Source organism: Leucopleurus acutus, assembly GCF_964270905.1.
Source record: "Leucopleurus acutus genome assembly, chromosome: 19".
Classification (NCBI taxonomy): Eukaryota; Metazoa; Chordata; class Mammalia; order Artiodactyla; family Delphinidae; genus Leucopleurus; species Leucopleurus acutus.
In genome coordinates, this window is record NC_139161.1 from 29,431,964 (window position 1) to 29,458,831 (window position 26,868).

Genomic DNA, 26,868 nt, shown 5'->3' on the forward strand with positions numbered 1-26,868 from the left:
GAAACTAACACACCATTGTAAAGCAATTATACTCCAATAAAGATGTAAAAAAAAAAAATGGTGTTCTGTGGAAAACAATAAAGGCTAATTCAGCTCAGAATTCAAGCAATTGCACAAGTACTTTTCCTCAAGACAATCATCTTCCTACTTTGGTATGCAGCAAAAGTGATTTTTGTGTACTTCCAATTTTGTCACACAGAATATTAAAACTTATGTGTACTCAAGGATTGAAATTTAATAAAATTAATAATTTTTCTAATACATCAAAGATATTCTTAAATGAAACTGCCTTTTTTAAAAAAAATGTGAGTGCATGATGGTGAGGAATACAATGGCTACTAGTACATTTGGTACCAGTATTTTCATTTGTGCTAAAGCAACAGCAGTTTTACCGACTACTGCTTTTGCACCATCAGTGCAAATGTCAACAAGGTGAAAAAGGTAAGTAATGTCTTATGAAAATAATTTTGACCTTGTAGACCCATGAAAGGTCTTGGGGACTCCCAGGAGTCCACAGACCACCACACTTTGAAAACCACTGTCTTAAATAATCAAGGATCAGGGCTTCCCTGGTGGTACAGTGGTTAACAATCCACCTGCCAATGCAGGGGACATGGGTTTGAGCCCTGGTCTGGAAAGATCCCACATGCTGCGGAGCAACTGAGCCCGTGTACCACAACTACTGAGCTTGTGCTCTAGAGCCCGCGGGCCGCAACTACTGAAGCCCGTGCGCCTAGAGCCCGTGCTCCGCAACAAGAGAAGCCACTGCAATGAGAAGCCCGGGCACCACAAGGAAGAGTAGCCCCCACTTACCGCAACTAGAGAAAGCCCGCGCACAGCAACCAAGACCCAACGCAGCCAAAATTAAAATAAATTTCTAAAAAATTCAATGATCAGAAAAGTCAGAGGAATGGTCACCTCTGGGGATGGAGAAGGATAGACTGGGAAGGGAACCAAGGGAATCTTATGGGATTCTAGAAATGTTCTATATCTTGATCTGAGTAAATGGCTACCTGGATGTACACATATATTAAAAAAGATATTAAGCTGTACACTTAAGGTTAGTGCTACCACATGTATGCTATGCCTAAACGTTTGTTCAAAAAGCCTTTATTTCTAAGTCCTATGTTTTTTATATTCTGGTACACCACCTAAACCCTGAGGCGGCTTTTTTTTTTTTTTTTTTTTGCCGTACGCGGGCCTCTCACTGTTGTGGCCTCTCCCGTTGCGGAGCACAGGCTCCGGACATGCAGGCTCAGCGGCCATGGCTCACGGGCCCAGCCGCTCCGCAGCATGTGGGATCTTCCCGAACCGGGGCACGAACCCGTGTCCCCTGCATCGGCAGGCGGACTCTCAACCACTGCGCCACCAGGGAAGCCCTAGAAGGCTTTTTGAAGGCAAGTATTGAGAGGAACATCTATCCCCAGCTACCTGTTCCCACCTAGTGAAGGAAAATTCCACTCTAGTCCGCAAGGAGGGAAAAGAATGGAAGGAACACTTTTAACCCTTCTTTATTCCCTCATATACTCCTCCCCATGGGAGCAGAAGCCACGTAGGAGAAAGAGCTGTCCGTCCATCTGTGACTCAGCCCTTCATAGTCCCCTTAATTTGGAGTGGCCCACCCTCAGAAGGAACAAAATTTCTGCTCAGCGCAGCATGCAGGATCTTAGTTCCCTGAGTCCCTTGCAGTGGAAGCACAGAGTCTTAACCACTGGACTGCCAGGGAAGTCCCATACCTCTATCTTTCTGTTGCATGCATTTTATTTCTAAGTTGGTTCCAAAGTTGGGATGGGAAAGTAAGCCTTCTCAAATTTCAATAGCAAGGGCTTTGTAATATACATGTGTAAGAATATGCCACAAAACAGTGTTCAACAAATATTTATTAATTTTGAAACGATATGATATTTGTTTCAAAATAATACAGGTGAGAAGAATGGGCAGGGATACAGATGAAACAACATTGGGCATGAGTTGATAATTATTTGTATCTGAGTGATAGAGTCTTACTACTTTTGTATATGATTAAAATGTTCCACAATAAAAAGTTCAAAAGATACTTATAGTTGGCTCTTTTTGTTTTGAGGAAAAGGAGTTAGGAAAAATATAAAATAGAGATTCAGAAATCTGAAATAAATTTCCCCACAGTTAATATAATTTTACTACTAATATTTACATTCAAAGTCTACCTGTTTGTCTTTTATGTCTCCTTTCCATATTAATTTTATTTGTAATTCACTTAAACCTAAGAGCTTAAGCATGCAAGCATTAAGATCTTTGATCTACTTTATAAAATTAATAGCCAGTACTAAATAAAATAAAATATTGAAAAGGTGGTCAACATATTAATAATTAATAGAAGCTAGATACTGTGCTTAGCACTCTATATATTATTTCATTAAAATGCCCACAACCATGGCAAGATTTCTGGCATCTCCAGAAATAAAATTGGGTAAGATCACATAGCCAACAAGGGGAACTGAATTTCGAGCATAAGCAGTATGACTTCAGATCCCACCCTTTTTACCACTAACTATGCTGCAGTTTCTATGCTTCCATTCATATTTCTCCTTATTTCAGTTTTACAGATAAGTTACTCGTATTGGTCCTTATTTCCATATTCTTATACTTGTTTGTAAAGCTTGAAGATAAATCCCACAATGATAATACCCGCAAATTACTTGTTAAGATTCATATGGTGAAAGCCCCGAGAGTAACTAAGGGACTAATTTAAAAGTAGACTAATTTAAAAGTATGCCATTCCTCTCCAAAGAATTATTTGGTGATAGCTCTTCTCTCACGAAATGGTTTGAATTCCTTCTCCTTTCAATTATCATCATATCATTCATAGAGCACACCTGCCGTTAATTTTTCTTTTTCCTCAATAAGCAGCTTAATGCCTGGCTTTGCAAATAACCATTCAACATGTAAACAAAAGTTTGTTAATTAGTTATGAAGTTAATTATGAAATGTGGATGAGGATGAGTATCATAGATTTGACATGCTGTCCTACTATAATTTGTTCATAATTTCTCTGCTTATGTCCCCCTGCCTCCCTCTCCGCCAGTTCTCATTTTTCACTTCTTTGAGAAAGCTTCACTTCCTAATACTATACAAAGCTATATTTCTCAATTTTTCATTCTATGTTAACTTTCCTCTCTTAATAGTACCTCATAATTACTTTGTGACTGGTTAATTTCTGTTAGGATAGGAAAAGTAAAGGAAACATTCTCTTTTGTATCTTTAATTAGATTTAAATGCCGTAAAGGAAAGAAATGTCTGGTCAGTTTCCTTTTTACCTCCCAAATGTTTTATATACCAATAAACATTCAACAAACATTGTACACTTGTTTTACAGTTATCCTCCAATGACCACTATCATTAACATCTTTTGTATACATGCTATATGTGTGTGTGTGATGTTTATAAAACCAATGACAAATATGACAATGTGCACCAGCCACAAAAGAACAACTTCCAAATTAAAATTTTTCTGATATTGGAAAAGATAGCTTAGTGCAAATAAAACATATTTTAATGTTTGAAGACATAACCTTATATCAACTTAAAATGGAGTTGTTATTCAGTAAATCAAGCAACAAAGTAAGTTCCTTCTCCACTTCTAAATTCACTTGTTCATTCAACATTTATAGTGCACTTTGGAAACTATATATATTTCCATAAGAGCATGAAGAGCTTGTAAGGACTACAGATGGTATATATAAAAGAGCATTTCTCAATATGCGATCCCTGGAACACTGCGGAATTGTTTCTATATTTCAAGGGGAAAATATTAGTGAAATATATATTTGCAGATATAAGAAAAAAATTAAACACATCAATAGCATAGAAGGATGATATTCAAAGTGTATATTGATACAGTGGCAGCATTTACCAACTAACCACCATATGTGTGCTCTTTTCAATAAGTGGTTTTTGCTATCTTGTCATACGTTCAACTTTTTCTATAACGATATTTAATTTTTCTAAGTTTGTAATATGTATAATTTTTTTTAATACAGGGAAATATAGATAACACCTGCTTTTACCCTCCCTTTACACACTCATACAAAACCAAAACCAAAATACTTCCAGTGACACTTTGAGACTCAAACTGATGCCTCACTTTCCTCCTTGAGCAAACAAAGTTTAGGACTCAGAAGCAGCCAGTGTCCATGAGCAATATTTACCCTCAAACTTATCACCTCTGAAATCAATCTGGCAAAATGCCCAGATTGTGGCAATACTTTGCCTTGCAACCAAGGGTGAAAGATTAAAAGATAAGGTGAGGAATTTATCAGTTGATGATTTTTTTTTTAATTCTTTGGCCACCGAACCCTAATAAATGAATCTCTTTTTTAAAAGCCTGTTGCTTAATTCAATTGGCCCATAGAGATAGCTTAGGGAGTATGAAAAAGTTATTTCCCTGCTATCCTAACTCTAGTTAACTCAGTGGGCATTTGAAATATGTGTATATATGGTATGATTCCAAATGTAGTAAAATACATACTCAAAGGATACACTTCAGGGGACTGCCCTAGTGGTCCAGTAGCTAAGACTCCACGCTCCCAGTGCAGTGCGCCCGGGTTCAGTCCCTGGTCAGGGAACTAGATCCCCCATGCCACAACTAAGAGTTCGCATGCCACATCTAAAAGATCCCACACACGGCAACGAAGATCCCACGTACGGCAGCTAAGACCTGACAGCCAAATAAATAAATAAAAATAAATATTAAAAAAAAAAGACATACTTCAAAATGTTAACAGAGATTATGTCTGGATGGTGAGTTTTAGGAACTATTTTTTCTTTTTTAATTTCTATATTTCCCAAGTTTTCTACAATGAATATGAGTTACTTATGCAATTGTAAAAATATTAATAAAATTCATAATTTCATAGAGAAATTATAAAAATAGACTTTGAGAGTATAACTTGCTCTCGATTTAACCCAAAGGTACATCTTTGGTCCTATTGGTATTTCATCAATACACTGTAGTTACAAAAAGTGTTCTTTGGTCAAATAGATAAGGAAAGACATGGAAAGTATCTAGCACACAATAGATAATTAGCAGACAGCAAGCTATTATTTTAAGTGTATGTTAGGATCTGTACTAGAGGCTAGAGACCCAAGCATTAGTAAAATCTAAAATCTGCCCTTGAGGAACTCATAGTCTAATAAGGGAAGCAGATATTACAATATAATGTAATACAATGTATGCTTTAATGAGGTAAGAACAAAGCAGGCCTACACCACTTAATTTTTAAAACATTAGAGTATTTTCTACTTTCAAGGACAATCAATCAGTAAAAGGCAAAAGTGTTCATTAAAACTAAGACATTAAGTATAGGGTGATCTAATTTTTTCTCACTCAACTCAAAGACCTATTGCAAAATACAAATGTGACCCCTTGTATCCATGCTTATATTTCTAAACAATTTTACGGTGTTTAAAGTGCTTTCTGTACACCTAATCCTCATAACAACCCAAAGAGAAGCAAGGTTATATTGCTTCTATAATAACCAAGGCTTATTCCCAAGGTTAACTAGTGATAGGTCCAGAATCTGACTCAGGTGATAGTGCTTTCATAGCAGACATAATATAGTACACATTAAGAGTTTTAAGTTAAAGCAATTCAGATGTATATACTTTATACATATATAATGATCGATGTTTCAATCTTGGAATGATCATACATCTGGTTTTCATGAAGTATCAGGTATTTGCAGTTAGGGCAATAGAGAATTAGCCCAAATGTTCGTGACATGCATGGAAAAGTTTGCACAGATAACACTGATTGCTGTTATCAGTGTCCAAGACAAAAATAAAAAGCAAGCAGAAGCTGACTGCTTCCTAGTCTATTATTTTCCAGAAACTTAGCATCTTGAGTTACAAAGTGTTTTTTAGTAAATATATCCTCTATCACCCTGGATTCAACTGTATTATTTGACATACATACTCAACAAAAGCATATTAAGCACTAACACACAGGAATTTACTACAGTGATTTAGGACTGTAAACGTATTTCAAGCCTACAGAGTTAAGATTATTTCTTCTAAAATAAAATCTAGATCACCCATACGACCGTTTAGATAGCTTTTTAGAGGACCTAGTTTTGTTTTGGGTTTTTAGTAAGCACACTTTTCTTTTTTTTAAATCAGTAAACACAACTGGCAGAAGGTACTGACTATCTCCAGAGTAGGACTACTACCATCGAAAATACTTCTATGGCAACAACTCAAACACTAAAAGTTGTTTTTTTGGCTGTAGTGGTTGAAGGCACGTTAGTAGTCATATGTCATCCTACAATTTAACTTTGTATCCATTAAAATACAGGTAAACCACATAAGAAATAACTTGGCATTTAGCTGGTGATAGATCCCTTAAAACCTTTCACACTTTTCATGAGTAGGAGACTAGCATAACCACTGAAGTCACTCTTTAGTACTATGTGTAACTGATTAAATTATACAGATTTTACAGAAGCATGCTAATGTACTTCTGTGATATTTAAAAACTTATTCCTGGGACTTCCCTGGTGGCGCAGTGGTTAAGAATCCGTCTGCTAATGAAGGGGATACGGGTTCGAGCCCTGGTCCGGGAAGATCCCACATGCTGCGGAGCACCTAAGCCTGTGTGCCACAACTACTGATCCTGCACTCTAGAGCTCGTGTGCCACAACTACTGAGCCCACGTGCCACAACTACTGAAGCCCGCGCACCTAGAGCCCGTGGTCCACAACAAGAGAAGCCACTGCAATGAGAAGCCTGCGCACCGCGATGAAGCGTAGCTCCCCGCTTGCCGCAACTAGAGAAAGCCCACGGGCAGCAACAAAGACCCAATGCAGCCAATAAATAAATTCATTAAATTAAAAAAACCCAAAACACAAAAAAACCCCTTGTTCCTGGCCAATTCTTGTTAGCAAAGGAGTCATGGTACTAAATCAAATTTTAGACTGTAAACTAGAATTTTACCATTTCAAGTATTAGACTGTAAATTCCAAGCAATTTTAACCTAGTTTAACATTCATCTCTAAAGAACAAGCTAAAATTGATTGAAATAATCCAATCTCACAACATTTTATACATCATGCGTGAAATGAAATAAAGACATTATTGCACAATAATGAAGAGGCAAAGATTTGGCCTGCTGTCTGGGAAATGAGAGGGTTCATCTACATTCCTTTTGGCAAGACGCTGTTCCAAAAGAAACTTCTTTGTTTTCGTCAAACAATACAGTCCTGTCATTAACTAAATCATCTTTTTGTCTTTGGAAATCCACCGGTCACTGCTGGGGTGCAAGGTGGGGTTGGAAAAAAAAAAAACAGGTGCGAGGTTTGCAGCTTTGGGAACCAGGACGCTCCAGTTTCTGTCCCAGTCCAGCCCAAGCTATAACCGTGACCTTGGGACGTGTCCCCGGCTCAGGGACTCTGTTTCCCCCTCTTCTCAATTATCATGCTTAGAATGGGGGGATGGAGGGGTGAATTGGGACCGGCCCCCAGGGACTGCAGATGCCCAGGCTGCACCACGCTCCAGGTTCACGCAGTTCCTCAGCCCTGGAAGCAGTTCGCCCCATCTTCCCACAAGCTCAGCCACTGGCTGTCTCGGAACAAGTCTGTTCCCGGTTCCCCACTGCGGGGTACCCCCGGCTCGGCCCGGTGCTCCCCACTTGTGCCTCACTGCTAGGAAGGTAGCTTGCCATCATCCTTCCCTCCTCCGAGAAACCTCCATCTACCCTTCATTCTCACCCTGGTCCTTCCTCCTTCTGAGAACCCCTGACATCGCCGCACTCGAGAGGTCCCCACCTTGGCTCTGTCTCAAGACCCCTTTCCTTCCTTCAGGCGACCTCCCCTCCACACTGCCTTCACCTCCGGGGGAGCCCTCTATCCACACACGCCCATCCTTCCTCAAACTCTCACGTATTTCCACCCGCCTGCCTTTTGCGGAGGACCCTCAGCTCTAGTCGTGCTGGGGCAAGGTGGGGGGCCTCCCCCACCTCCGCCACCTGGTTCTGGGGACCCCTCTCACCTCCGCGGTGAGAGATGTGTTTACTGAGGAATCGTTGCTTCTTTCTCTGGTGCAGCAAGGTCGGGTATTTGAGCAACAAGAAGGAAGTCACCAAGTACCCTCCCAGGGTGGAGAGAAGGTAAAAAGCCGCGGTGGACGACATCTCAGCCACCCTGTGGGAAGTCTCCCACCGCCTGGCCCTCTGAACTCCGCTGAGACGGTCGCAACGGCTGCAGCGGCGGCGGCAGCTGCTGAAGAGGTCTGTTCGCCCCCAGCCGGTGCCAGCGGTGCAGCGCACTTGCCGGCGCCGGCCCAACACGCAGGCGCAGCCGGACTCTGGCAGCCAAGCAACAAAGGGGCTCCGACACGCAGGCGCGCTCAGGCTGCAGGGTATGAGCCGGCGAAGGTCCCAGAGCCCGCTTTTGTCACCTAGCTTTGTGGTCCGACTCGCAGCGCAAGTTGAGGCGAATGCTTGGAAACCCGCCAGTGCCTTCGCCATCACTCGGACCGAAAAGGCTATTCAAGGATAGCCTTCAGGAAGGCCTGACATAATGAGAAAGTTCACATCAAAAAGGGATGATTCCAGGGCGCGTCTTAGCCCTAGTCGAAGAAATGCAAAGAACTCTTACCGATGGAGGAGTTAAAGCTTACTGAAAACAAATAATAAACACACTCATTTGTCCAGCCAAGGGAGAATTTTCCCTTTTGTCACACATACCATCAAAGGTACTAGTTTATCAGTCAAGTATTTGAGGGATGGCTCCTCTCCTCTCGCATTTTACTGTTAAAATGCAAACCTCATGCCTTGTACGCGATAGGCAGTCAAATGTTTGTTGACTTACAAGTCCGTTTAAAATAAGGAACCGTTGACAAGGTTATAGGTTATAACTTAAAAGTCTTGGGAAGACTGGAAACTAAATTCCCTTTCATCCCATACAAACTACTAATTCTAAGAGCCACATTTAAGTGCAAAAGAATTAACCCAGGGCTGAGGGAGAAATTTTGGCCAGAAGAACAGGCCTCTCACAGAAGTAGAATGCAGAGTGATTATTTAAAATCACGTGATTCTTGACTCCGGCCTTAAGCAAATTTCTTTCTTCTGTTTTCTTATCTGTAAAATGAGGAATTTTTAAACTAAATGATAACTTCCAACTCACACATTCTGTTAATAATGACTTCCCAAAGATTTTAGCTTCCTTTAAGAAGAGTAAATAAAATTTGGAGGATTCTTGAAAACAAGGGCCTTCATTAGATTTTAAAAAGTTGCAGAGAAAGACTTTTGCATCCGTTTACCAACACAGTAGTCTTATTTCTTGGTCTAACACCAATATACGCAAAGAAATGATAAAGCCTTTGTAGAAGAGAACTAAGTATAAAAATTTCCACATACAACCAAACTTAAAATTAAAAACATTTAAAGGGAACTCACAAGTTGAAAAATACTGCCTTGTTAGGAATTAAGGAAAGTATCTGTTTAGGGCTGTCAAATTATATCCTATAGAGTAGCTGTGCTCATGGTTCTGTTTCCCTTTTCCAAAATCTCTCTTGACAGCAACTTTAAATTTGATGACTACTTTATGATTAGTATAGATATATGTATATGATAAATATTACCAGGAAAAAAAATGTAACTAAGAATATTTAACCTTCAACTATAGAGGCACCAGTGGCGTAGCAGACAGAGCTCTAAATGTAGAACCCATAGATTGATTTATTTATTTACTCTTTGGCCACACTGCACAGCATGTGGGATCTTTGTTCCCCAAACAGGGATGGAACCCACACCTCCCGCACTGGAAGCACGGAGTCTTAAGCACTGGGCTGCCAGGGAAGTCCCTAGAACCCATAGATATAGCTATGCTATTTATAAACTGAGTGACTCTGGGCATATCACTTAGTTTAAGCCTCAGTTTCACATCTGTAAAATGGGGGATAATAATATCTAACCTCAGAGCAGTATTTTGAGGATCTAAGGAAGTAAAATGAAAGCACTGAAAGTATCCTAGGGAATTCCCTGGTGGCCTAGTGGTTAGGATTCAGCAACAAAGTTGGGGAAAGTATACAGAATTATTCAAAATAAGTAACCAAGCAGGAGCACACATGCCTTAGTGCAGGCCCAAGAAAATTAACACCAATGAAAGAACAGGTGAAAGTATAATAGTAGAAAAGCATCTTTTAAAAAATTGCACTTAGGGCTTCCCTGGTGGCGCAGTGGTTGAGAGTCTGCCTGCCGATGCAGGGGACACGGGTTCGTGCCCTGGTCTGGGAGGATCCCACATGCCGCAGAGCGGCTGGGCCCGTGAGCCGTGGCCGCTGAGCCTGCGCGTCCGGAGCCTGTGCTCCGCAACGGGAGAGGCCACAACAGTGAGAGGCCTGCGTACTGCAAAAAAAAAAAAAAAAAAAAAAAAAAAAAAAATTGCACTTATATGATGAGAGATATCTTCCAAGATGAAGGCCATATTTTGCGGGAAATTTATGAGACTCCAAAGTTAATAAGACATTATTTAAGCCAAGAAAGGCAATTAGCACAGGCAATCAATTATCATAGGGGGAAAATGTTGAAAAAGAAAGAGTATCAGAAATCACTGGCCTGGGACTTCCCTGATAGTCCAGGGGTTAAGACTCTGGGCTTCCACTGCATGGGGCATGGGTTCCATCCCTGGTCAGGAAACTAAGATCCTGCATGCTGTGCAGCATGGCCAAAAAAATGTTAAAAATAAGGAAAAATAAAAACTTAAAAAAAAAAGAAATCGGGCTTCCCTGGTGGCACAGTGGTTGAGAGTCCGCCTGCCAATGCAGGGGATACGGGTTCGTGCCCCAGTCGGGGAAGATCCCACATGCCGCAGAGCGGCTGGGCCCGTGAGCCATGGCCGCTGAGCCTGCACGTCCGGAGCCTGTGCTCCGCAACGGGAGAAGCCACAACAGTGAGAGGCCCGCGTACTGCAAAAAAAAAAAAAAAGAAAAAAAAAAAAAGAAATCACTGGCCTGTTTCATTGAGAAGAGAAAACTGATATCTGGAGAGGTTAAGTAGTTTGCCCAAGACTATACAGCTAGTGGCTGATATAACAACAAGGTCATCAATCTTAACTCAGTTCAAGGGGTTGGAGAAGATAGTACTGATCTTACGAAAAATAAAAGATTTGAAAAATAATCTTGCTCTTCATAGAAGATAGCATTAAGGAAATTCCCACTTAAAAAGTGTCCTTGGAAGCATATCAGAGGTAGCAGATCCAGGATGCGGTATAGTGAAAAGAACATTCATGCTAGTCAAATGTTTCCTTAACCTGTCATTTCAACCCCATCTACAACTGTATTGCCCAAATTATTAGGGTTCTAGATAGCAGATGCAATTGACTAGGAACATAGATCATTGGGACCAGAAGGCATTTACCCAAGAGTTCTAAAGGAACCCATAAATTACAGTGTGATACTATTCTAAATAAGAAAACTGCTGCAATAAACAGCTAGTGTGCAGACAGACTGGCAGACTGCCATTAGGATTCTCAACTCTAACAGTGGGAATCTGATACTAGGTTAGAGCATGGTTCAACTTTCTTCAGGGCAATTTAGCAAAATATATCAAAACGTAAAATGTGTATATCCCTTGACCCATCAATCCCAGGCCTAACAGTTTATTCTGCAAAGAAAATTTCACAAGTATTAATAAAAGATGTATGTACCCTGGTATTCCATCGTTCATAGAAGCCCTAAATTTAAAAGAACCTAAATATCAAACAATAAAGGACAGATTATATAATTCATGATAAGGGAAAACAATGCAGCTATTAATAATACATTCATTTATTGACAGGAAAAATGTCTACCATATACTGTAGAGTGAAAAAAAGCAGATTACAGAACAAGACGTATTCTATGATTGCAGTTATGTAAAATTGAATACATATCCACATGTGACTGTCTGCATGAGATGTTTAGAAGGATATTCACTAAAATGTTGCCACTGGTTAGCAGAGAGCATTTAGCAAAGCAGTGGAACTTCAGGTAACTTATTCTTATCTTTGTTTAAAAAAAACCTATGAAACAATAACAGATACAATGACTACATATTCATTTTACAAAAACAACAAAGGTATGTTCAAAACCAAAAATTGTTTTACATGGGATTGTAAACTAAGGAGTCTTGCTTTTATATTGAGAAAATAGCCAGGATAATATAAAGGATAAAAGTCACTCAATACTCGAGACTTCCCTGGTGGTCGAGTGGCTAAGACTCCACGTTCCCAATGCAGGGGGCCCGGGTTCGATCCCTGGTCAGGGAACTAGATCCCACATGCAGCAACTAAGAGTTTGCATGCCTCAACAAAGATCCCACGTGCCGCAACTAAGACCCGGCAGCCAAATAAATAAGTCACTTGATCCTCAAGTACATGTAACTTTGTAGGAGAAAGGAAGTAATAAGCAACTGTGGTCATATAGTCCTCTAAGAGTGTCTACCATATCTCATTTTTCTGACATTAAAAACTCACCCAGGGGACTTCCCTGGTGGTCCAGTGGTAAAGAATCCGCCTTACAATGCAGGGGACGTGGGTTTGATCCCTGGTCAGGGAACTAAGATCCCACGCGGGGCAGCTAAGCCCACGTGCCACAACTACTGAGTTCATGTGCCTCAACTAGAGCCCACGTACCGCAAACTACAGAGCCCATGGGCTCTGGAACGCACGCACCACAACTACAGAGAGAGAAAAAACCCACACGCCGCAACAAAAGATCCCACATGCCTCAACGAAGATCCCGCATGCCACAACTAAGATCCAACACAGCCAAAAAAAAAAATAAAGTAAATAAATAATAAATCTTAAAAAAAAAACCAAAACTCACCTATTCACAAGTCTTAAGACCAGAATCAAAATATTCAGCTGGAGAAACTGACACGCAGGTTTTATTTTTATATTTTCTAAGAAGGCAGAACATAGGAAGAGTACAGCTTTGAAATCAGAGTCCTCAATTTAAATTCTGACTTTGTTACTTCCTAGCTATGTGACCTGGGACAAATTATTTAATCACCTCAAGCTTTAATTTCCTGATAAAATGGATGATATCTATCTTGCAGTGCTTTGAGGATTAGAGGCAATGTATGCAAAATGCTTACTAAATTACCTAACAAGAGGATATTCAAGAAATAGCTATTATTATTGTGTGCCATTCAGTACACAGTAGCTATTGTTATTTTTATAAATCAGGCTTCTCTAGTTCCATTTTTCTAATTTTTTTCCTGTTCCTTTAAAGTCTTTTTAAATTTTTAATTTAAACTAAGAAACAAAACTCACTGTTTAAGTAGTGCAGGGGAGTCTTAATTTTAAGTAAACCAACGTATGAAACCATTTAAAAAATTAGATTAATGTAATTTACTTTATAAGGTTTATCATAGTAGTCCTTTAAATAGTTAGCACTCTTGAATAAAATATGATTTACTTCCTAAAAATTTTAATTCTATACAACTCTTCAAGGACACATCAAAAGACTTACCAATAAGCCAAAGAATGCCCTTCTGTCCTAGTGATTCTTAAAAAAGAATCAATTTGAAACATTTGCTTATATTTCAAAAAAAATCTACTAAGCAAAGGACAATGCAAATGCTGCTACAGAAGAAATATAATTTCTTTAAAAAAACCATCACGTTTGAAGTTTGCTGAAATAAGGTTTGTAGGACTAAAGAGAAAGGTAGTAAGCAATACAGACCTGCATAGTCCACATTTCTCTAATGTGACACCCTGTAAACTTATTTATGGATAAAAACAAGCATGAAGAAGTGCTGCAATTGTGTCTTAAGCAAGTTATAAGTACAAATAGCATAAAAATTTTGTATTTACTAAGTGAAGTAAGTCAGAAGGAGAAAGACAAATACCATATGATATCTTACATGTAAAATCCAACATATGACACAAATGAACTTATTTACAAAACAGAAACAGACTCACAGACATAGAAAACAAACTTATGGCTAACAAAGGGGAAAGGGGGTGGGGGAGGAATAAATTAGGAATTTGGTATTAGCAGGTACAAATTATTATATATAAAATGATAGGGACTTCCTTGGCAGTCCAGTGGATAGGACTCTGTGCTTTCACTGCTGAGGGCCCAGGTTCCACCCCTAGTTGGGGAACTAAGTAAGATCCCACAAGCCGCATGGCATGGCCAATTAAAAAAAAAGATAAACAAGGTCCTACTGTATAGCACCGGGAACTATATTCAATATCCTGTAATAAACCATAATGGAAAAGAACGTGAAAAAGAATATGCATATATAGGGACTTTCCTGGTGGTCCAGTGGTTAAGAATCTGCCTTCCAATGCAGGGGACGCGGATCTGACCCCGGGCCAGGAACTAAGATCCCACATGTCGCTGGGCAACTAAGCCTGTGCACCGCAACTACTGAGCCCGTGCACTCTGGAGCCCGCGCACCGCAACACAGCCCAGCACAGCCAAATAATAAATAAACAAACAAACAAACAGATGGAACAAAATATTATGCACAAAATGAATAAGCTACAAGGGTATATTAAAATAAAAAGAATATGTATATATATACGTATAACTGAATCACTGTGCTGTGTGCCAGGAACTAACACAACACTGTAAATACTTAAACAAAAAAAGTTTTGTATTTAAAAATGCTATAGAAATTCAAATTAAGGTGGCTTCTGTAACCAAATATAATCAAGGAAAATTACTTACTAATTTAAGCAGTAATGTAAAGTTGTTCCATGTAGAATGATATCAAAAAGGAAATAAAGAAAAAAAGACACAGGTTTGCTCTTCTGAAATCTATCTGTTCTCATAAACTACTTTCTTATAGTTCCTCTGACCTACAAGCTTACACAACCTGTTAGTCAAGTCTTAGAGGCTATTAAAAAACAATACAACTATTAGTATATGTCCTACAGAACAGTCTAGCTATATTTCCCAAATGCAACTACCAACGACTATGCTTAATACAAAAGTAATTGTGATTTTTAAAACTGATATAAAAGGAGTGAAAGATATAAAGGAAAAGGATGAAAAATAAGGCTGAGATGAAAGAAGAATATAGACTAATTTTCATATTGGCTCAGATTCTCTTCCTAATTAAACTACAGTAAAATAGGCATAAAAATACACCTAATTAAATTACAGTTTTAAATTGGCTGCCAGTTATGTGTTTCTCTATATAGATTTAAAAATCAAAACCTAAGTAAGTAACTGTTTTAAGCTGGTAGCAAGATGTGTTAAACAAATACTACATTTCATGGGACTTCCCTGGTGGCACGGTGGTTAAGAATCCACCTGCCAATGCAGGGGACACAGGTTCGAGCCCTGGTCCAGGAAGATCCTACATGCCGTGGAGCAACTAAGCCAGTGCGCCACAACTACTGAGCCCACGTGCCTAGAGCCCGTGCTCCAAACAAGAGAAGCCATCATAATGAGAAGCCCACGCACCACAATAAAGAGTAGCCCCCGCTCGCCGCAACTAGAGAAAGCCTGCGTGCAGCAACGAAGACCCAACGCAGCCATAAATAAATAAATAAATAAAAACAAATACTACATTTCATATATATTGCAACTAAAATCTCCAATTCTATTTGCTCAGCATTTCAAAATCAATGTGCCCAGGAAAATATAATCAGTTACATTAGAATTCTGGCATATTAACTTATTTTGCACACTTAGCTAATTAGTGATATATCAGTGTCACCATGTTGATGCTGGTGAACGTTAACATCGATATGAATTGATAAAATTTGTATCACTTAGCAAATTGTTTCATAGTATAGCAATTTTCAAAGAATAAAGTATGTACTAATATCCTGGATAAATAAGTTTTAGTTCAGAGAGCATTCATTTAAAATATGGTATCTCATCAGTCCAAGAATAAAATGGTGAGAACAAAACAATGTAACTCAGGTACCAGAATGGTAAGCCAAACAGTAGGACATATTTTTGCAATTAAGTCCTCATACAATTACCAGATAACCTACTGGATCATCTCGTTTTTTTTTTAAAGATACTGTGGTTTCTGCCTCTCTCTCTCTCCCTCTCCCTTTTCTTTTCTTAAAATTTATTTATTTTTTGGCTGCGTTGGGCCTTCGTTGCTGTGTACGGGCTTTCTCTAGTTGCAGTGAGCAGGGGCTACTCTTCATTGTGGTGCATGGGCTTCTCATTGCGGTGGCTTCTCTTGTTGCAGAGCACAAGCTCTAGGCACGCGGGTTTCAGCAGTTGTGGCTTGCGAGCTCTAGAGCTCAGGCTCAGTAGTTGTGGCGCCCGGGCTTAGTTGCTCTGTGGCATGTGGGATCTTTCTGGACCAGGGCTCAAAACTGTGTCCCCTGCATTGGCAGGTGGATTCTTAACCACTGCGCCACCAGGGAAGCCCTGGATCATCTTGATTTGAAGATAATTTCAGGAGCAGCATTTTAAGGAAAATCCCAGCTAAAACATTTTAGCAATAACAAAGCTTTGGCTCAACATGATAATGCAACATTCAGTTATAATAGAAATATGTTTTATTATGGACAGTGAAACAGAAACAAAGAGAGAGTAGAGGTATCAACCATGTATTTCATGTCCTTTTCTAGAATAAACAATGTTTATTAGGAAGCTGTACCCCCATTTACAATAAGTATCAACAATATCATGAAATAGTGGAACAATTACTGTCCAAATACTGAACTCCTGTAACCAAAACACATTTTATGTTCAAGAAAACACAGTATCACACACCAAAAATCACCCCATACACACCAAAACCAAAAATCAGCTCCAGTTTAGGACTGTACTGGCTGGAAAACACTTATTGTGTTACTGCTTTAAGAACCCCACGGAGCACCTTGTAACTCATCAACTGCACATTTTCCTTCGTAGGGAAACAAGGTCCTCTCTCAGTCACGTAGGCATATGGAAATCTCAAAACCCAGAGGCCATCAGGTGGGAGAGTGATTTCTTGTTTTTCTGGGTAGAATACTGGACATGGTGGTGGGCCTGGCTGAACCTGAAAAACACAGGTTATATGATTAATATATTTCAATAAGAAACACCTGAAAGATAAGTGCCTAAACAAAGGATAAGTTCACAGAGCACATAAGATTAAGCAGGTAATGTGTACATTCTTAACTCCAATCATATCTGATATTACATTAAATAATCTCAAATACTATCCTGCTTTTCTACAGATTTTTAACTTCAAGTTCTGCCTCTAACCAGATGACGTGAATTGATGGTGTGAACTGATTAACACACCTACAATCTATTTTTCAAGAAACACAATGTTAGGTAGAAGAGGTATTTAAAATTAAGACCTGTTTAATTAGTTTGATACCCTGTACTTTTTTCATATAATCAAAACAAGCATCGGCATTTTCTGTTTGTCTGGGGACAAAAAGGGTTATATTTCTTACCTGAGGCATTAGTATTATCTGCAAAGGAGCATCAGGAACCACAACGAAAAGCCTCATAAGTTGAGCATAATGTGGTTTTAGCCCTCTACCCTGAGATGATGACAGAATATATAAAGGCATATCACTATTCAGGGCTTTTAAAGCTGATTCCTTGGGCCCACTTCCCATTACTTTCATTACTTTGTCAGGTCCTGAGCACATAAATCTTCGTCCTCGAGAGTCTTCATATTCAAAGCCCACAAATGCTCGCGCTATGTCATCTCGCCGTCTTCCTCTTCCCATTACAACTGCACTTCTCTTTCCAGGAACAGCTTTATTTGGAGCAGGCCAAGAATTTGTGTCTAAGTCTCCTTCATCTTCAGCCCTAGTCCTGATGACAATGTCCCAAGGCATAAGATAGTTTGTTCCTGGAATGAAGCCCTGTTGGTCCAAACCAGTATGAAAGTTATAAGACTTAGCAGGGCCTAGTTTAATCAAAGACCAGCTGGAGAATTTAGGTAGGAGACCTTTGGGGCAATTTGAGTGTAGCATGCCCGGGAGATATTCAACTGTGGATGCCTGCCGATCAACCAAGTTTGGTCTCTTCTCAGTTTTTACTTCTCCTTGACCATGAACTTCTGGATTATCTCCTCCTGCTTGTGGGTCAGCTGGATAGGTACCTAAACTATCTGTGGATTGGCCTAAGCTCAAAGCTAAACTCAGGCTTGTGCTCTCTCCTTGGGTTTGAGGTTCTTTTTCTTTAAGTTTATCAGCATCTGCATCTGGAGGGGCAGGAGATGATTCGTTTTTGGCAGGAGCAGGATCTGGAGTACTTGGTTCAAATACTGGGAAATTGATGTGATCCAATTTTCCACAACATTTTTCTTCCAGAAGCTATGGAGGAAGGAAAAAAACAAACAAACTAATCCTGTGAACCTTTCACTGAAAACAACACATGCTTCACATTAAAAAGCAAGATCAACAGTTAATGGGTAAGCAAATAAGTACATGTAAAGAAATTTCCCTTGTTAGATATCACACTGCAAGTCACATTTACTTATCTAGATATTTTGCTCCTGAAAAAGTATATTTTTACTCAGATGGTCATTAGCAAAAAAAAAAAAAAAAGAGAGAGAGAGAGAAGAGGAGGAAAAAATGTAGAGTCTACCTGATAAAAGTCATAGTTAGCTGCCTTGATATCAAAGGGATCATCTCGAGGTGCCTGTTTCCTTCCACAGTTACAGGCACCAGTGGATCGAGCTCGGCTATTGTGATACAGCACAGGAGGATTTCTATCAGGCTCTGGTTTTTCTCCTGGAAAATATAAGTCACTATTAATTTTACACACAATGCAGACCCAAATTTATTTTGCATTCAATTGCACCTTAACCCCCAAATTTCTCCAACCAGTTCTTTGGAAATGAGAAGTAAAAAACCACCCAAAACACAAAAACTTGACTACACACATCTAACAGAAGCAAGTGAAAATACATGACATAATACATATTTTTAATCTAAACTTTTAGGGTCTCTAAGTAAATTTTATCATCATCATAGTGCCCATACATTTCGCTATATTCATTTCAGTTAAACAAAAGGTAAAAATGTTAATATGAAATTCCTGAAACTTTGTATTATTTAATAGTTCTCATTTACTAATCCCCTAGGGTTCATTCTTTAAATACAAGAACATAATTAGTAGTCATAGCTGATTTTTCTTTTTACAGCAGGAGAAAAAATTTAAATCTGATGTACCTAAATTTCTGCAGGCCCCTCTTTTTAAAAACATAATGAACAAACTCTCTTAAAACAAGAATAAAAACACAGCTCAAAGTTTTGATTTCAAAATACTGAGAAAATTTTGGCCACCTGATTTAGGTAAGGAGTGAAATTTATGTACACAGTGTTGATCAGTTAAACTCCTCTCCTCACAGAGCTGATGGCCATTGCTCCAAAACTTGTAGCAGTCCTCGTGTAACTGCATGGCATATTTGTGAAAGGCTGGACCCCTAGCATGTTGACTGTACACTCGAAGAGCCTGGGCAAGCTGATTCTTATGGACAGTCATTGTGTAATTATGAGGCAAATTTGACTGGTAGGCACTATGGGCCATGGGTAAAGCTTTCTGGCACCGGTTCTCTGAGAATTTTGTGTCAATATCCAAAAACCCTTCCAAGACTTTAATACTGCTTAAAATCTTAGACGTTAGCTCCCCAGTGGGAGAGCCCGGGTCTTCCTCTTTCCCATCGATAGCTACTTCATACAGTTTTGAAGCTGCTGAGATCCACTTCTGATAAGTAGGAAGTTCAAAATGGGAAGGCTGTGGGTTCCTGCCCACACTGTCATCAAAACCTTTCTTGCTTAGTACTAGCTCTACATGCTGCCATAGGAATTCCCGAAGAGTGAAATCCACTAGCTGCCCAGAAGAACTGGAACTGCTAGTGTCAGTGTGGAAAGACAGCTGTTGTCGGCTGTGCTGCCTCATCACCTGGTATCGCCTGGACCCAGAAAGGGGTGCAGGGACCAGCAAAGATTCAGGGTCTTTCACAGTACAATGACTCCTAAGTTGGTCCAGCAACATGCCTACTGGGTCCTCCTCCTGGCTTCCAGGAACTATGTACACAAACGCCTGATTGGCCGGCACAGTAAAGAGGCAGTTGATACTCTGATTAGTCAAGACACGACTCTTCCGGAAGATTCTATAAATCTGGTCTTCCAGGGCATGCTGCAGTCTCCTTTTGGGAGAATGCTTCTTGGGCTTCTCTGGATGAGCTGGGTCTTGATTCCGAGGGGGTTCCACCTTGAGTGCTCCATTGAGTTGAAAGAGGAAAAGGAGTCTAGGTGGGCAAGGTCTGCAGTTTAGCTTCCAGTCTTTGCCAACTGGACAATCCTTAATGGCTGTTTTGAGGAGAGGCAGTACTTTCTGTCTCAGTCCATCCAGAGCTCTGAATACTCGATCATAAGTGATGTCAAAGGAACAAGTGGGATGGACCAGAAGCAAGATGTGACAGACGGAGAAAAGGTAAAGGAGACTGAGGCACTGCAGTTTCTCTTGATGCTTCCAGAACTCGTGCGCTTCCGCATGAGGTAAAGGGAGGCCACCTCCAGCTTCCCCGCTCTGAAGGGCCCGACAAGCCCGGAGAAGCTGGGAATTGTCACAGATGGAAGTTAAAAGAAGATACAGAACTTTGCTTTCCTGGTTGTAATAGGCTTGCAGAAGGCTGTAGTCCTGGGAACCTGGCTCAGTTCGGTTCCCTTCCGCGACAGCTACACCTCCCCGAACTGGATCACCGGACCCGGCGCCAGGGACCCCGGCTCCACCAGCCTCCCCGACGACCCCAGCCTCGGTCCTGATTCCAGGCCCCGAGTCTCCAGGATCTTGGTGGCGAAATAGGGGAAAAACCTGTCGGTCGCACACCGTGTTCACAAGTGAAAACTTCTCGGAATTCAGGCGCAGAGCCGTCTTGCCGAAGATTCCCACCACGCAGATCTCATCCTCCCGCCAAGGAGGCTCCGGTCCGCCAGCCGCGCTCCCACCACCCTCTGTAGGGGACCCCTCGGGACTTTCAGAGCCTGTCCAGGCTGAAGCGCCCATTAAAAGCTCTCTCAAACTGACAGGACCCGCCATGGTGCGGAGACTACTCTAGCGTTCTTCCGGTCCCTCCGGTAAACAGAACCGGCTCTCGTCCAAGTTTGAAATCCCTCCTCCGCTTCTTCAGTTCCTGCTTTCCTCTCACTTTAGGTTCCGCCTCTCGCTTCTCCTGTCATAGTTTTTCACCAAGGTTTTACCTAGTCCTACAGCACAGCTGATTTAAGATTTTCCTTAACCGGAGACTGTAGGAATTGAAATATCAGAAAGACATTTAGAAGCAGTTAGGGTTTTTTTGGTTTGTTCTTCTTGATAGACAAAACGTTTAATGAATGTTAAAAGTTACAAAATCATTTTAGTGAAAAGGAGAGCTGTGTTTGTGACAATCTAAAATGACATTACATGCAAGATAAAGGCAGAAGTAAGTAGTTTTGAAAAGGAATTATATTCACACTATGCTAGATTTAATTCTTGTCAAATATTTATAGAGCATCTACAACAGGTTTATTGTCCTCACCACATTAACCTCTTAATCCTTTCTACATCGTATTTTCTTTCTGACAACTACTCACCCACCCACTCATCTCATCTCCAACTTTTTTTCACTACGAGTAGTGATTTTATTTTATTTTTATTGAAGTACAGTTGATTTACAATGTTGCGTTAGTTTCAGGTGTACATCAAAGTGATTCAGTTATACATATTTTTTCCTGATGCTTTTCCATAATAGGTTATTACAAGATATTGAGTATAGTTCTCTGTGCTATACAGTAAATCCTTGTTATTTATCTATCTTATATATATTGCTGTGTATCTCTTAATCCCATACTCCTAATTTACCCCCCCTCCTTTTTCCCCTTTGGTAACCATAAGTTTGTTGTCTATGTCCGAGAGTCTATTTCTGTTTTGTAAATAAGTTCATTTGTGGTTTTTTTTTTGGATTCCACATATAAGTGATATAATATTTGTCTTTCTCTATCTGGCTTACTTCACTCAGTATGATAATCTCTAGGTCCATCCATGTTGCTGCAAATGGCAATATTTTATTCTTTTTTATAGCCAAGTAATATTCCATTATGTGTGTGTGTGTATGTCATATATATGTCACATATATATGATATTATATATGCCTCATCTTCTTTATTCATTCATCTGTTGATGGACACTTAGGTTGCTTTCATGTCCTGGCTATTGTAAATAGTGCAATAGGGGTGCATGTATCTTTTCAAATTAGAGTTTTCATCTTTTCCGGGTATGTGCCCAGGAGTGGGATTGCTGGATCATATGGTAACTCTATTTTTAGTTTTTTTTAAGGAACCTCCATACTATTTTCCATAATGGCTGCACCAATGTACATTTCGACCAACAGTGTAGGAGTGTTTCCTTTTCCCCACATCCTCTGTAGCATTTATTATTTGTAGACTTTTTGATGATGGCCATTCTGACCGGTGAGAGGTGATAACCTCATTGTAGTTTTGGGTTTGCATTTCTCTAATAATTAGCAATGTCGAGCATCTTGGAAGCAGTTAGTTTGCAGTTCAAGGAATAAAAAAATTCCACAAAAAAGAGTGTCAAATCACTCTTCTAAAAGTAGGAAACTGTTTCACTTTAAGCTCCAGAACCTTGCTGTAGAAGGATTAGTCTGCAGCCCAAAGAAGGAGCTTGTTAGAAATACAGAATCTTAGTCCCCACCCCAGACCTACTAATCAGAACATGAATTTCAATAAATCCTAATGATTTGTACACACTTTATAGTTTGAGAAGCACCACTTTAAAAACATCTTTCAAAGCAAGGTGAACAGATTTCTTTCTTGACTCGTATCAATGGGGAAAAAAAGGCAGGGATTTTGAAAGGTTTATGGAATACAACAACAATAAAATATTATCAAACTCAGAAGAATATATACCAAAATGTTTAAAACGTGTTAGGATTTGTTTAATTTTTTTTCTTTACTCCTTTTTTCCCTGGTTTTTAAAAAAATGGATTTTTTTTAGAGCAGTTTTAGGGTCATAGTGAGATTGAGCACAAAGTACAGAGTTCCCATATACCCTTTGCCCCTACACAGTCATAGGTCCCTTTACTATCAACACTGGGCTGCAGAGTGGTACATCTGTTACAATCTCTGAAACTACTTTGACAAATGATTATCACTCCCAAATTCATAGTTTACATTAGGGTTTATTCTTGGTGCTGTGCATTCTGGGTTTGGATATGTATCCACCATTAACGTGTCATATAGAATAGTTTCACTGCGCTAAAAATCCTATGCATTCTACCTATTCATTTCTCCCTTCCCCCAAACTCCTGGCTACCACTGATCTTTTACTGTCTCCACAGTTTTGTCTTTACCAGAACGTCATACAGTTGGAATCATATGTACAGTGCATAGCCTTTTCAGATTGGCTCCCTTCACTTAGTAATATGCATTTAAGTTTCTTCCGTGTATTTTATGATTTGCTAGCTCATTTCTTTTTTGTGCTGAATAATATTCCATTATCTGGATGTACCACAGTTTATTTACCTATTCACCTACTGAAAGACATCTTAATTGCTTCCAAGTTTTGGAAATTATGAATAAAGCTCCTATAAACGTCTGTAGGCAGGTTTTTGGGTGGACATACTCTTATTTTTATATCTCTATTTTCTAATTTTTCTACAATGAACACTTTCTTCAATGTGTAATATTAAAAAAATTCTTCCTTGAAGAAATGTGGAAAGCCTTAATTCAATGTTTGATTTAGCTGGCTGGAAGTTCAAATAGTTAAGATTTATTACTTTAAGAAAAATACTCTGGCTTTAAAGTAGAGATGAGATTAATTTGTGTTTAATGAGCTCTTACTTGGATGTCAAAAAATGATCACAATAAAAATCAAACAGATTAGTTACTCTGTGTATGGCTCTGTGCTAAGTCCTTACCAAGAATTATCTCATTTATGCATGATCTCACTTATCTGTGGAATCTAAAAAAAAAAACCTAACGGAAACAGAGAACAAAGTGGTGGTTGTCAGATGAGGAGGTGGGTGGGGTAGTGGGGTGGATGATGGGTAGGAGGGGAATGGATGAAGGTGGTCAAAAAGTACATACTTCCAGTTATAAGGTAAATAAGTTCTGGGGATGTGATGTACTTCGTGGTGACTCTACACAGTTAACAATATTGTATATTTGAAAGTTGCTAAGAGATACATCTTAAAAGTTCTCACCACAGGAAAAATATTATAACTATATAAGGTGACCAAGGTTAACTAAATTTATTGTGGAAATCGGTTTGCAACAGATACATATATCAAACCATTATGTTGTATACCTTAAAAAATACATTATATGTCAATTATATCGCAAGAAAAGTGGTTAGGGGGAAGAATTATCATTTAATTCTCAAAGGAAGGGAGGGGCCCTAAGTCCTGGTGACGGTGTTTTTAATATATTAAGCTGTGTTGGGCTTCCATAAATTCTTCTCAATCAACACTTATTTACTAACAAGAATTTAGAAAGGAGTAGAGGTGGGCTTTCAAATGTATTTTTAAAATTTTGTTTGTCTATTTGGTTTTTACTTGTTCGCTTCTCTACTTCTATATGTCCAGATTCTATCTCTCTTCTAAAAGCCAACTAAGATAAGAAATTGTACATGTTTATCCACATAAATTATATTGTGATCCTCATCATGTAGATTATTTGCTATGTTTAGTATGTGACTTTGCTACTATAATTTTAACAATTCTTTGACTTACAAATCCAGGAAAAAGTGTATATTAACCACATCCATTTGTATAGATTTCCCACGTAAACAAAATGTTGAGAAACCAAATTGAAAAGACTCTCTATGCAGCTGCTTCACACTAGCTATCTATTTTACATTTGGTAGTGTATATACGTCAATGCTACTCTCTCACTTCGTCCCAGCTTACCCCTCCCCCCTCCCCATATCCTCAAGTCCATTCTGTAGTAGGTCTGTGTCTCCAATAGATGTAAAAAAAAAAAAAAAAAAAAAAAAAATCTCTAGAAGAAAACAAGAGTAACAACTCTCATACTTTGCTGAAGGGACCATAGATTGATTGGTACAACCACTTGGAAAACCAGTTTGACAGTATCTAGAAAATAGGCACGCTTTATAACCTAGCAGTTCCACTCCTAGATATGCACACTAAAGTAACACTTGCATAAATGTACATGTTCAAGAATGTTCAAAATGGCATGCATAGCTCATGATAGCCAAAAACTAGAAACAACCTTAATGTCCATTGACAACAAAATCTATTAATAACTATATTCATACATCAAAAATAAATTATCTATAGCATTGCACAATAATATGGTTGAATCTTAAATGTAGATTGAAAGAAGCTAAAAACAAAAGAATATATAATGTATGATTCTATTTATAGAGTTCAAAAGTGAGCAAAATAAACCATAGCATTTAGGGGTGCATACTTAGAGGGCAAAGCAAAAAAAAAAAAACAAGCAGATCAGTAGTTACTGGGTTTTTGTTTGTTTGTTTTTTAATTAATTATTTAATTTTTGGCCGCGTTGGGTCTTCATTGCTGCTTACGGGCTTTCTCTAGTTGCGGCGAGCGGGGGCTACTCTTCCTTGCCGTACGCAGACTTCTTATTGTGGTGGGCTCTAGGCGTGTGGGCTTCAGTAGTTGTGAGCTCAGTAGTTGTGGCTCGCGGGCTCTAGAGCACAGGCTCAGTAGTTGTGGCACACAAACTTAGTTGCTCCACAGCATGTGAGATCTTCCCAGGCCAGGGCTTGAACCCGTGTGCCCTGAGTTGGCGGGTAGATTCTTAACCACTGCGCCACCAGGGAAGTCCTTCATAGTTATTTCTTAAGGAAAGGTATTAAGATAAGGGAGGGACACAGGCAGGATTTCTAGGCACTTAAATGTCCCTTTTTTGGTGTTTATATGAGTGTTTTATGATTTAATTTATATATTTATATTTTATGCACTTTTCTGTATGTGTAATATTTCTAGTAAAAAAATGTTAAAGAAGAGAAAGACCAAAGGCTCAGTCTCAAAATAAACACTGGAAGCATATGATCAGCAACAATTTAATGAGGCCATAGCAGTTACAGGATTCTCAAATGGGTACAGTATAAAACCTGTCATAAAATTAGTAAGAGATGTAAGACAGAACACACTTCAATACTGGCACAATGGTAATAGCAGCTTTACAAATGTTTATCTATAGGATTTCTATAGTTTTTTTTTAAAATGAACCTTTATCTCACAAGAATGATCAAATCATTTAAAATAAATTGATACAGTACACAGTGGTTTATTAATATTATAAACATTATAAATGTCCCAGAAAATATTTACAAATACTCACTGGCTTTATTCTCAGTGATTATTCCCTTTAATTTCACTTAATATAAACATAGTAGCAGGTTTAAAAAAATTATTAGAAACAGACATATTTCTTTTTTTTAATATAAATTTATTTATTTTTGGCTGCATTGGGTCTTCGTTGCTGTGCACAGGCTTTCTCTAGTTGTGGCGAGCGGGGGCTACTCTTCATTGCACTGCGTGGCTTCTCGCTGCGGAGCACGGGCTCTAGGCACGCGGGCTTCAGTAGTTGTGGCTCGCGGGCTCTAGAGCGCAGGCTCAGTAGTTGTGGCACATGGGCTTAGTTGCTCCGTGGCATGTGGGATCTTCCCGGACCAGGGCTCGAACCCGTGACCCTTGCATTGGCAGGAGGATCCTTAACCACTGATCCACCAGGGAATCCCAGAAACAGATATATTTCTTAACTTCCATTATCTGTTTAATTTGCATCCATAAATGTAAATATAAATGTGGGTCTCATGAAAAAAAGAACACTGTCCCCACGTCTGCCTTCCAGTTTGGTGACTTTCCACAACACTGTATTTGGCATCTCAAAGCTATATTTATCTGAGGAAATATAGGCA

The 26,868-nt window shown here is 39.3% G+C and overlaps 2 protein-coding genes across 2 annotated transcripts in view; both read right to left on the minus strand.

Moving 5' to 3' along the window:
• Nucleotides 1-8,164, minus strand: part of GDPD1 (glycerophosphodiester phosphodiesterase domain containing 1) — a gene marked incomplete at both ends in the record, with an annotated part of 43,111 nt that extends 34,947 nt beyond the window's left edge. Inside the window, one exon of the mRNA XM_082861823.1 lies at nucleotides 8,023-8,164. Coding sequence (XP_082717949.1) covers nucleotides 8,023-8,164 — 142 coding nt within the window. The remainder of the gene's footprint in view (nucleotides 1-8,022) is intronic.
• Nucleotides 8,165-16,504: 8,340 nt separating this feature from the next.
• SMG8 (SMG8 nonsense mediated mRNA decay factor) lies at nucleotides 16,505-21,022 on the minus strand. Its single transcript, XM_082860358.1, has 4 exons — nucleotides 19,239-21,022; nucleotides 18,538-18,683; nucleotides 17,391-18,263; nucleotides 16,505-16,984 (listed from the first exon to the last, which is right to left on the minus strand). Exons 1-4 carry the CDS (start codon nucleotides 20,995-20,997, stop codon nucleotides 16,787-16,789), a joined length of 2,976 nt encoding a protein of 991 aa, XP_082716484.1. The 5' UTR covers nucleotides 20,998-21,022; the 3' UTR covers nucleotides 16,505-16,786.
• Nucleotides 21,023-26,868: the final 5,846 nt, after the last annotated feature.

Bases quoted from the DNA above. Each gene is read 5' to 3' on its own strand.
- SMG8 (XM_082860358.1), bottom strand. From the start codon at position 20,997: ATGGCGGGTCCTGTCAGTTTGAGAGAGCTTTTAATGGGCGCTTCAGCC. The intron at 18,684-19,238 runs GTGGCCAAAATT...TATATTTTCCAG, and splicing joins TCACTCCTTACCTAAATCAG to GAGAAAAACCAGAGCCTGAT. The intron at 18,264-18,537 runs GTAGACTCTACA...CTTCCTCCATAG, and splicing joins CTAACTATGACTTTTATCAG to CTTCTGGAAGAAAAATGTTG.